Source organism: Phyllostomus discolor, chromosome 5 (genome assembly GCF_004126475.2).
Source record: "Phyllostomus discolor isolate MPI-MPIP mPhyDis1 chromosome 5, mPhyDis1.pri.v3, whole genome shotgun sequence".
NCBI classification, from domain to species: Eukaryota; Metazoa; Chordata; class Mammalia; order Chiroptera; family Phyllostomidae; genus Phyllostomus; species Phyllostomus discolor.
This window is the reverse complement of record NC_040907.2, coordinates 93,330,186-93,341,754: the sequence shown is the minus strand read 5'-3', so window position 1 is coordinate 93,341,754 and position 11,569 is coordinate 93,330,186. Positions and strand designations below refer to the sequence as shown.

The 11,569-nt window shown below is 46.8% G+C and overlaps 1 protein-coding gene across 2 annotated transcripts; it reads left to right on the top strand.

Annotated features, from left to right (window-relative positions):
* Positions 1-1,113: 1,113 nt before the first annotated feature.
* On the top strand, positions 1,114-10,390 carry PSMG4 (proteasome assembly chaperone 4). Of its 2 annotated transcripts, none has more exons than XM_028511303.2 (3): positions 1,114-1,429; positions 5,807-5,882; positions 10,188-10,390. In XM_028511303.2, exons 1-3 carry the CDS (start codon positions 1,256-1,258, stop codon positions 10,307-10,309), a joined length of 372 nt encoding a protein of 123 aa, XP_028367104.1. In that variant the 5' UTR covers positions 1,114-1,255; the 3' UTR covers positions 10,310-10,390. The 2 variants fall into 2 exon arrangements, with proteins under 2 accessions (XP_028367104.1, XP_035882475.1); XM_036026582.1 differs by lacking the exon at positions 10,188-10,390 and adding an exon at positions 6,048-7,592 and having other exon boundaries at positions 1,175-1,429.
* The last annotated feature ends 1,179 nt before the right edge of the window (positions 10,391-11,569 follow it).

Sequence of the window (11,569 nt, the reverse complement as noted above, 5' to 3'; positions counted from 1 at the left end):
ATTTATTTTAAAAATTGAAATTGAACTGAAAATTAACTGTATCATTGAAATTAGCAAATAGAACAAACCTATAAAAATACTTATACCCTTTAAATTTTTAAGTTAGGCAACTTAGACCTTGTTTAAAATCTCTACATAGTAGAGATTTTAAAAGCAGAACTTTTAAAAGGATGTGGTAATTCTGACTGAAATTCCAACAGTCAGTTGTAACAGAATCTGACAAGTTGGGCCCTATTTGCTTTCACCACAAATCTTCCTTCCTCCCTCTCTTCCTTCCTTCCTTCCTCCCTCCCTCCCTTCTTTTTTGCAAACATTCATTATTAGCATACTGAAGGCTTCCTTATTTCAACTCTCTAGTGTCTCAAAGTGACTAAATTTAAAGGGTCCCTCAGCTGGGATAATAATGGCCAGCACTGACTGCACTTTCAATCTACTTGCTCATAATCCTTTCCACTCCTGAGACATACCTATTCTTATGTCCATTGTGTAGATGAGGAGACAGTCTCAGGGAGGTTAAATCATTAGCCCAAGGCCCAGGCTTATACGCAATTGCAGCTTGGGGGGCAGGGTGTCCGAGGCCGAAATAGTGCCTACTTATCCTCCTTATCTTTCTGACAATCTAGTCGACGCAATTTTCCTTTTCATAGGCTTTCTCCCAATATTGCTGCCATTCTTAAGGTTAGCTACACTCAAGGTTTTTCTGGAGCTACAGGGCTACTAGGAGGGTTTTAGAAATCCAAACCCAAAATGGTACGATGGGAGGTGGGTGCTCTCAGAGTGCTTAAAACAGGATTGTCTTTTTAGGGCGTGTCAAGACCTGGGAAGCCAGGGCTGCTATAGCTCCACCGCGGGAGTGCCACTAGGTTTACGAATTGGGGTGGGGGAGGAAGGGAACAGCGAGGGCGAGCTCTGCCCGGCGCCGTTGGGCTCCCCGAGGTCACGGCGGACACCAGCCCTGCCGCAGTAAATAACCAGAGCGGGTTTTTCCTCCGCGTCTAAATACTTACTGGAGCTGGGGAAAAGGCCGGCGACAACCCATGGCCAAGTCTCTAGTGCGTAAAGCCAGGGAGAGCTGCCCGGCCCCGCCCTCCTGGGCCCCGCCCACTTCCACACAGGCCACACCCACTTCCCCCTGATCAGAAACCGAAAGCACGCTCGGTTGCTCGGAGCTCGCCTGCGCAGGTCTAGCGGGACCAGCCGACTGCTGCAGGGACCTGCGTAGCTGCGCTGGTGGGCTGGGGGCCGGGAGGCCTTTATGGAGGGGCCGCAGGCCGCTGCGGGTGGGGCTGTCTCCCTGCACAACTTCAGCGCGAGGCTATGGGAGCAGCTGGTCCACTTCCACGTCATGCGGCTGACGGACTCGCTCTTCCTGTGGGTGGGAGCCACGCCGCACCTGCGCAACCTCGCCGTGGCCATGTGCAGCCGCTTTGTGAGTACCGCCCGGGCTTGGGCTACTGGGAGGGTGGAGCGGGGAGAGAGGAAACAGTGGCTAGGAACACGGTGGGGTGCGCGGTCCCTAGGCGGTCGGGCCTATGCGGGCTGGGGGTGGGGGTCTGGGTGTTGGCGGGACCCTCAGGACGCGCGGCTGGTGCCGGCTGGAGAGACCGCAGGTTGGGTTCCTCCAGGTGCGCGGGCGTGGCCTTCAGGTCCTTTGGGCCTAGGGGGCCCTTGGAGCTCTCCAGAAAGCTTCCTATGATGTGTTAGGGAATGGGGGTTGGTCGGAATTTGCACCACCTGAGGGGGGCTGTGTACGGTCAGGCCATCGTGTGGGACCTCAGGCAGGTCCCTCTCCACTCCCACCACCCTGCTGGCTCCTTCTCTCTGCCATCTCTGTAGTTGGAGTGTCCCGAGGCTTTATCATGGGATCTCTGCTTTCCGGTCACACTTGCACTCTGGGGGATGGCATCTACTTCTTAGTTTTCATGCTCCATCTGTATTGACCCCACCATTTATCTATGTTTCCAGAACAGACCTCTTTCCTGAATTTCAGACTCCTGTGTCTTTACTTGGAAACGTAATAGGCATCTCATAATAGCATTTCAAGATCAAACTCTTGACCTATTCTTTTAAACCTGCTTCTCTCACAGCCAGCACATCTCTGTTATAGTGACTCCACTGAAACCTAGGAGTCATCCTTGATACTGTTCACCCACACTCCTATACGCCCAATGGCAGTGAATCCGTGAGCACTGCCGTCAGTCAAAACATACACGAGTCAGCGTTCAGTGAAATAAGTCAGAGAGAGAAAGACAAATACCATAAGATTTCACTTATGTGGAACCAAAAAAAAAAACCCAAAACAAACCCCACCAAAAAAAATGAACAAACAGCACAAAACGGAAACAGACTTACCCATACAGAGAACAAACTGGTGGTTGCCAGAGGGCAGTGGAGTTGGGGAATGGATAAAAAAAGGTGAAGGGGAATAAGAGGTAAAAATTTTCAGTTATATAATAAATAAGTCATGGGGATGTAATGAGACTTGTGTGGTAATCATACCATAAGGTATACAGATATAGAATCACTACATTATACCCCTGAAAGTAATGATATTGTATGTCAACTATACTCTAAAAAATACACAGAATCCAGTCACCTCTCACCTCCTTAAGGTCTACCACCCTGGGCTAGGCTCATGGCATCATTCCTCTGGCTGATTCCCCACTTTGCTTTATGTATTAGTTTCTTAGAGCTGCTGTAACAAAGTTCCACAAACTGGGTGGCTTAAAGAAACAGATTTGTTCTCTCACAGTTCTAGAGGCCAGAAATCTGAAATCAAGGTGTTGTCAGGGCTAGTTCATTCTCGAGGCTCAGAGAGAAATCATCCATGCCTCTTTGGTGTTGCTGGCAGTCCATGGTGTTCTGTGGCTTGCAGCTTTATCGCTTCAGTCTCTGTTTCCAATGTCACATGGCCGCCTTCTCTGAGTGTCTCTGTCTGTGTGTGTCTTCCTTGCTTACAAGGGCATCAGTCATAATAAAGTAAGGGTCCATGCTACTCAAGTATGACTTCATCTTAACTTACATTTTAATTATTTCTGTAAAGACCCTATTTCCAAATGAAGTTACCATTCACAGGTACTATGGGTTAGGACATGGATGTATCTTTTTGGAGGAGACACAGTTTAATCCATAATAGTACCTTACGGTGAGTTCTTCATGGGACAGCAGACTGCAGTTAGATGCTGTCATTCCTCTACTCCACACCTTTCAAGAGAAAAACATAGAGCACAGTCCAGAGACTTGACAGTGACCCTCCAGGCCCTCCTCCCTGTCCACCCACTGGCCTCTTGGCTGCTGTAGTACACTGGCAAACCCCAGCAGTTGCTCCCTCTGCAGTTTATTGTCAATGTTGAGGTTTGTCTGTTTTATGAGGTTTGGTATCCCTAGTGCCTGACAAGCTGCTCATTAAATCCTTGTTGAATGAGTAAGTGAGCAACCCTCAGGGAACTCCCCATTTGCTAGGGACTGCCAGTAACCCGCAGCCTGTCAGGCAGTAAGGATTGTAGTCTCTGGGGCCCCAGGGATGGTGGGAAATCAGAGGAGCAAGCCATGAAGCAGGACCTGAACAAAGCTTTGTGAAGGATACAGCCTCTGAATGGCACTTCTGGATGTCCTCATCGTGTCCCTCTTCCCTTTTGGCTGCCCTTCTCCTATGCCTTTTCCCCAATCACTGTTCTTTTTCTGGGTGTGTTTTCTTTTATTTCTTTTCCAGTGGGTAATAGTGGGTGGGACTTAGGGCAGGTGGCAATTTCTGGTCGTCTTTCAGTGGAGGAGAGGAAGAGAGCCTGGGAGTGGGGGGAGCAGTTATGGGCAGGCTGTGTGTTTGGAGGTCATGGCACCCTGCAGTCACCTCAGCTTCTTTCGTAATCCTAAGGCAGAATTATAGACCACGTGTAAGGCTGTGGGCCACCTGGGCCCCAGGACTGCTCACTGGTAAGACCAGGCATTGATTCCTTGAATTAGTTACAAGGCTTCTGCTGTGGGTGGCTTTGGCGGTCTGACCACTTGATAGTCATAACTCTTAGTAGGGTGTATTTTCTCAACTGGAAAGTCACCTTACAGACAAGATTGGGGCAGGAAAAGGAACCGTTCTGCCTGATTGGCCAGTGTGCCTATACTTTGCCCTCCAGTGGCAGAGGACTGGCCAGCTGGAGAGAAGAGGTGCAGGCCATAGCTTAAGGCAGGAAAACAAGGACGCCTGTGGCCTGGGGGCTGGCTCATGTCTACTTTTGCGAAAAGGTATTATTGGAACATATCTATGCCCATCCATTTAATAGGGTCTGTCACAGCTTTTCCACTTCGATGGCAGAGTTGAGCAGTTGCTGTTGGACCTGATAGTTCATAAAAACTAAACTGTTTACTGTCTGGCCCTTAGAAAAAGTTTACTGGCCCATGAGCAGAGGATGGCACTGAAGGGTCTGTGAGGTCTCCTTCCTCCTCCCTTCTGTCCAAACCCCTGGGTGTAAGACTAGACCATGTAGAACAAAGCCAGACAACTGGGCTGCTCTTCCAGGTGGCTCACCTCGAATCAACCAAGTCTGTTTGTGGCACCAAGAAAAGCTGCAGAAATAGGATGATGCAGGGCCCGGGCAAGGGCGGGTGTGGGACCCTGTGTGCTCAGATAGTCTAGGATGTGCCTGGCCCACAGGGTGAGTGGAAGGTGGTCCTCTGGCCACGGTCAGCTGCCTAGGTATTTGTCTACCTGAGAGACCAGCCTGATGTAGCATGACTTCAGAAATAATAAAGTTTTTAAAAGAGTGACAGTATGGGGATTTTAGTTTTGTTTGGTCACCCCGTTAAGGTATATTTTCTATTTTCAGGAGGTTTAACTGTAAATACTCTTAGCAGTTAAAATGTGGAGCTTGGGATCTATAAAAAACAAGTTAATTAATTAAGATAATATTTTTGTATCTTTTTTGAGAAAAAAGCATGTAGTAAATGCTTTCATTCTTGTCATTCTTTTATAGACCTAAATGAATTCTCTCTCATAATGAAGTAGTTGTGAACCCTTAGGAGATAAGGAGCATCTTTGATCTGTGCTCTGCTATCAGTAAAAGTAATGTTGGCCATGTTATAAAAGTCACTGGGTGTTTCCTTTTAAGTTAGGCCTTTTTAATGGTAAGGGGGAGTACTTTCGAAGTAATTGGAAGTAAGATTATCTCTAGATTTCAAAAGGGCTACTTTTGTTTATCTTTAATTTTATTGCTTCTTTGCTGAAATGAGAATTGACTAGCACATTCGAAAGTTTTTATTTTCATTATTTCGATGCTGATGGCTGGTGCCCTTTTGCAAAGTTATGGGGCATTCGTTGGCCTGGAAGACCCCAGATACCCCTAGAGGAATGGAGCTCTGTGTTCTCCTACTGGTTCCAGAAACAGAGGTTAGGGGTCCTGCGTCTCCGCTGCAGCCCCGCCCTGGGTGGGAGGGACCTGGAGGCACTTGGCGCCCAGACTCCATAGCTTTCTTCTTGCGGTGGCCTTAATGATATTGTTGGCTTCTGTCTTGGTTGTAATGTTGCCCTTCAGCATGCTTTGGAGTTTCCCACACTAAAACAAGCCCTTTATGTGAAATAACTCTAAGAACTTATTGACAGCACTGTGATTCCAGCTTCAGGTGACCTCATATGTCTCAGAGGGTCAACCTACCTGGCTGTTGACACAGGTGCCAGACCTTTCCCTTCATGAATCTGTCTAACCCCCAGGACCTGCTACTACTACCCTCATGAAGAAGCAGAAACTGAAAAATGAGAAGCAACAGAAGTTCGACTGATGGAGAAGCAACATTGCATTTTTTGTTTTCCTTTTAGGATTCCATCCCTGTGTCTACCTCCCTCCTTGGAGACACTTCCGACACAACCTCCACTGGCCTTGCCCAGCGCTTAGGTACGTGCCCATAGCGAGTGCTGCTAGAATGACCAGATCGGGCCTCGCTGTTTGATGGGACCGTGAGGCAAGTCACTTTAGAAATAAAGGGTCTTTATACTGGGAGTTAAATCAACTTATCACCATAGGGTAAACATACACCTTTGTATATTGTGTCTTCTTTAGGAGGGCACATCCACGCCCACATGGTACCACCACTGTCTCAGGGCCAGCATGTTCCTAGGAGACTCCCATGTTGTGCCTTGGTTGCTTCCCAAGCTGATGAGTGACAGGTGCTTTAGCTTCCTTCTGTAAGCACATCACTCCTCATGGGGGGAGAGTGTGAATGATGCTCACAGTGTGCAGTAGGCAGTGGCTGCAGGTAACCTCCTGGGTCTTTTGGGGATTCAGTGGAGCCTGCGGAGCAGTTTGCCAGCACTGTGCACGAGGGACTGTCCTTCACTCCCTGTAATATCATTCAGAATTCAGAAGGGAGGCTGGCCTGGCCTGCATGTGGCACGGAGTGAGTGTTAAGCAAGAACATGAGGTTGAAGGATCCACCATCCCCTACGTCCCCAAACACTCACTTCCTATAAATATCCAGGCAGTTCAGGTAAGAGCAGCATGTGTTCTGCCCCCCTGCTAGTGTGTGCAGTCACCTGTCATCACAGAGTGTGCAGGGACCTGGGACAGTGCTCCCTTTCTCTGCCAACTGCTTTCTGAGGAGACACATTTCATCCAGGATACTCCTGCTTGGCAGTTCATTCAGTTCTCAAATAACTAGGGCAGCCTCTGTCTCCTCTTCAGTCTTCATGGACGCCAGTGTTCCCAGCCTGTTCAGTTAGAGAGCTAGTCAGAGGCCCAGTGTCCTGGTGCTGAGGGTATACGGGGAATGAGGCCCAGCCCCTATATTTTATCCAGTAGTTATGTTGAGATCCTGTCCATGTGATCCCTGATCCATGGGAATGTGTATGTCAGTCACTCTGGAATGCACCCACGCAGCTCATGTGGAGCGTGGGTCATGGTCAGGTTGAGGACAGGCCATGGCAGACCTGCCTCACTGAGGTCTGTGTGTGAGTAGGGTGGGGACCATGAGGCTGCTGTGGCAGCACTCCAGGACCATCCACCACTTTTTCTTTGGCCTGAAATTAGAGAAACCTGACTAGTAAGGTGTTTGGTAACTTACTAGGAAGCAATTTTAAATTTATGGAGAAGTTGCATAAAAAGATACAAAGAGTCTCCGCTCAGCCTGCACCCAGATTCCCGGTTGTCATCACTCCCTTCTATGTTCACATCATTGTTTTTTCTGAACTGCATAAAGGTGAGTCGGAGACTCAGCTGCTTCCGCGTGCTCCACTGTGGATCGCCAGTGTTTAAGGGGTGACCCTACTTTGTTGTATTGACTGTCGTGTGCCCTGCCTGGTCCTGTGAGGAAACGAGGCTGTTTATAGTTCTAGAGCCAGGAAAGCAGGTGGACCGCCACAGGGTGGATGACAGGCTCTGCTAGTGCAGGGTGCTGGGGGCTTGTCTGGTGTGCTGTGAGTCAGTTGTTCTTGCCCAAAAAAGTAAGGTGGCTCATGGGTGTCCTGAATGTGGATGCCTAGTTTGTATGTAAAAAAACTAGAGGTTTTTTTGTGTGTGTTTTGTCCAAATATTGGTGCTTTTTAAAATTAACATTTTCCTCACATGGTTTACATCAATTTATAATAACCTACATTAATTGAAACAAAACAGAGACAAAATAATATCCTGACCATCTTATTGAATTCAAATATTAATGAGGGTTCCCATCCTGCCTGTGTTAGCATAAACTGGCAGCTCTCCACCATTGCCCAATAAGGATGGGCACATGGAAAAAGCTTGAAAAGTCAGTGGTGTGATGTGGCTGCCAGCATCACCAAAGGCTGAGATCACAAGGGGGCAGTCCAGTACAGCCTATGCTGTTAAAAGTGTATTGAATTTGGTCACTAATTAGATGACAAAATGAAGGCTACACTAAATGAAATAAAGGAAAATGTATAGGGAACCAATAGTGATGGGAAGGACACTGTGACTCAAATCAATGGAGTGGACCAGAAGGAAGAAACATCCAATTAGGAAAGAATGAAGAAACAAGAATTCAAAAAAATGAGAAGCTTAGGAACCTCCAGGACATCTTTAAACATTCCAACATCCAAATTATAGGGGTACCAGAAGGGGAAGAAGAAGAGCAACAAGTGGAAAACTTATTTGAACAAATAATAAAGGAGAACTTCCCCAATCTGGCAAAGGAAATAGACTTCCAGGAAGTCCAGGAAGCTCAGAGAGTCCCAAAGAAGTTGGACCCAAGGAGGAACACACCAAGGCACATTATAATTACATTAGCCAAGATTAAAACGGAGAGAATCCTAGAAGCAGCAAGAGATAAGGAGACAGTGACCTACAAAGGAGTTCCCATCAGACTGTCAGCTGATTTCTCAAAAGAGACCTTGCAGGCAAGAAGGGGCTGGAAAGAAGTATTCCAAGTCATGAAAGGCAAGGACCTACATCCAAGATTGCTCTATTCAGCAAAGCTTTCATTTAGAATGGAAGGGCAGATAAAGTGCTTCTCAGATAAGGTCAAGTTAAAGGAGTTCATCACCACCAAGCTGTTATTATATGAAATGTTAAAGGGACTTATCTAAGAAAAAGAAGATAAAGAAAAAACATGTGTAGTAAATGGACAGCAAACTCACAGTTATTAACAACCACACCTAAAACAAAAACAAACTAAGCAAACAACTAGAACAGGAACAGAACCACAGAAGTAGAGATCACGTGGAGGGTTAGCAACAGGGGAGTGGGAGGAGGAGAGAGGGGGAAAAGGTACAGAGAATAAGTAGCATAGATGGTAGGTAGAAAATAGATGGGGTGGGGCAAGAATAGTATGGGAAATATAGAAGCTAAAGAACTTATGACACATGGACATGAACTAAAGGAGGGGAATGTGGGCGGGAGAGGGTGTGCAGGATGGAGGAGAGTGAAGGGAAAGTGGGACAACTGTAACAGCATAATCAATAAGATATACTTTTAAAAAGTGTATTATTAAGCAAATTAGTTAAATGCATTATTAGCCATTGTCAGTTGTCTGGAAGGGGTAATGAGAAGACACAGTGTCCCCAACAGTATCTTCTATGGATGATGAAAAATAGTTGGGAAAAAGATGATCTAGAGGGTTCAGAGTGACCTTGGAAGGTTTGGAGGCTGTGGTGTGAATGGAAACCCCTTTCTGTGTGTGACTCTGGAGGCCACAGCTGGGACTGCTGGGTAGATGATGCAGGCGGATACAGGTTTGCTCCCTGAAAGTCCCTGTCCTAGCGAGTGATTGGCATCAGAGTGGCCCTGCCTTTGGGACAGGGAATTTCCTGCCACTGAACGAGAGCAGGCTGAGTGGGCATGACTTGAGAGGCACCAGCCTCACCTCCTCACCACCTTTTTTGCCTTCTATACTGGGGTTAGTGTGGTCACCTTAAGTCCTTGGGGTGGGAGGGTAGGTGGGTGGCTCTGTTGGGGGAGGAAATTGGACCTGCTCTGTGTGTGGTGTGTGGCTGAGGGAGGAGGCCCCAGTGCTGGTGCAGTCTCAGTATTTAACTGCTTCAGGCTTGCTGCCCGATGTGCCTTCAGGATATATGTGTCATCTTTCATTTGGATTTCTGTAGTTGAAGTGGTACACCTTAGCTAGTGTTGGTTCTGTAGAAAGGGACTAATGTACATTCAGTGTCAAGTTGAAAATTATACATTTGGGTATATGTGTGTATGTGCACACACTAATGTGTATATGGATGTGTGTGTCTGTGTGTATGCACAGAAATGAGAAGTGGATTATCTCTAGGAATTGGTAGAGAGGATGGTACTGAAGGAGAACTTTAATATTTTATTTTAAATACTTGAATATTGTCCATGTTTTTTGAAAAGTGAAACAAACCAATAGTATGTGTAGAACAATGTTGGTATTCGGATCCCCTGCAGCTCTCATGGGCATAGATTGCAGGCCTCAACCCCAGCCTTTCTGATTGGTCGGCCTGGGCAGTGGGGCCTGAGAACGCCCGTCTCTAACCTTCCCAGGGGATGCTGCTGAGGAGGGGCCTTCGCCTTAAGACCACTGTTCCAGAGACTTAGGTAGGGTCCAGTGATTTTAGTCTGCATTTGCAGCAGCTGCTTGTAAAGTCATAAAAATTAGAGCTTTCTTCTCTCCTTGAAAGCCCATTGTCTTTTTCCAAATATTTCTCAGCTACATGGCAGGCCTGAGACACAAAGAATCACCAGGTATTCCAGTCATGGCTGTGTCAATGTGTTTTCTCGTTTTAGCCAGGAAGACCAACAAGCAGGTGTTCGTCAGCTATAACCTACAGAATGCAGACAGTAACTTCGCATTACTTGTAGAAAACAGGATCAAGGAAGAAATGGAGGCTTTTCCCGAAAAGTTCTAGCTGAGTGGCCGAAGTGGGGATTTGTAACTTATGTACAATACACGTTTAAATAAAGGGATTGAGTTTCACTCTTTGTCACCAGGTTACTGTGTTTACATTTTGTTTTTAAAGTATTAATCTTACTAATTTTCCTTCTTCCCCTCAACAGACTCTGGGCCAAAAGGCTGTAATTGATCACGCCGGGGACTGAGGAAAGCAAAATGGGCAGTAGTTTCCTTGTTACTGCTCAGTGACGGAGAAAAGGAGCTAACACGGGGCTGTGTTGGGATTGCAGGGTAAATTAGTCCCAACTCTTGTTATGTCCACTCCCAGTTAAAATTGAGGTGATGACCCCTTCCCTGGTGGTGGTCCCCCTTGGGCCGGGTTGGATTCCCTCCTCGCTGCTCATGAGACTTGTGGTCTTGGTGAAGTCTCTAACTTCTTTGGACTCTGTTTCCTCATCTATAGAATGAGAATAGTCTTCACTCTGGTGGGTTATTTTTAGGATGGACTACACAGAAGTACTTTGCCAACCTGAAGTGCCATGGCAGATAAGATGTCAGTTACGGTTTTATCTGTGTCATGTTTGTGGGGTCCAGATGCTTGCTCTTCCTGTCTTTCCTTCCTTCTCTTTTTTCCCCAAGTTCCAAGTCATCTTTAATTCTTAGCTTTTTCGGTCTACCACTTGAAGTAGATTCTAATCTTTCCAATACCAAATGCTACACATTTTTTCCCCCACTTCTTTCTTCAAAACCCAGTATTTCATGGGTCAGCGGCTTCTAACCTTGGCTTCACATTTGAATCTCTAGGGAAGTTTTCAGATTGCTCGTGTTAGACCTTTTCCCAGAGACTCATGACCTGGCATTGGCAGTGTGGAAAAGCTCCCCAGGTGCTTCTCAGCACAGGCAAGGTTGAGGACCACTGACAGAACTTTGTAATCTTTTGGGTCCACCTGGGCCTGTTTTGTTACTAGAAGAGGATAGTTTAGGTCTCTAACACTTCCATGTGGTGGCGAAAGGCATTGAGCCAGTGGTAAGCAGCCAGGGGTGGTGACACTTGGCCAGGGCACAGAGGCATTTCAGAAGACTGGGTCTAGGCTTTACGAGGCTTCCCTCCTTAGCGGGCTTCTGTGCTTGGCAGCACAGTAGGCACCTCTCTAGGAAGAGTAAGTGACACAAAATTAGGGCTATGGAGAGAAGAGTTTGGTATAAAACTTTATTAAAGAAACATTGTTTTCTTGTTAAAAAACCACTACATTAAAGAAGAGTGTTGTGGGTTATC

Bases quoted from the DNA above. Each gene is read 5' to 3' on its own strand.
- PSMG4 (XM_028511303.2), top strand. From the start codon at position 1,256: ATGGAGGGGCCGCAGGCCGCTGCGGGTGGGGCTGTCTCCCTGCACAAC. The intron at 1,430-5,806 runs GTGAGTACCGCC...TTTTCCTTTTAG, and splicing joins TGGCCATGTGCAGCCGCTTT to GATTCCATCCCTGTGTCTAC. The intron at 5,883-10,187 runs GTACGTGCCCAT...TTCTCGTTTTAG, and splicing joins TGGCCTTGCCCAGCGCTTAG to CCAGGAAGACCAACAAGCAG.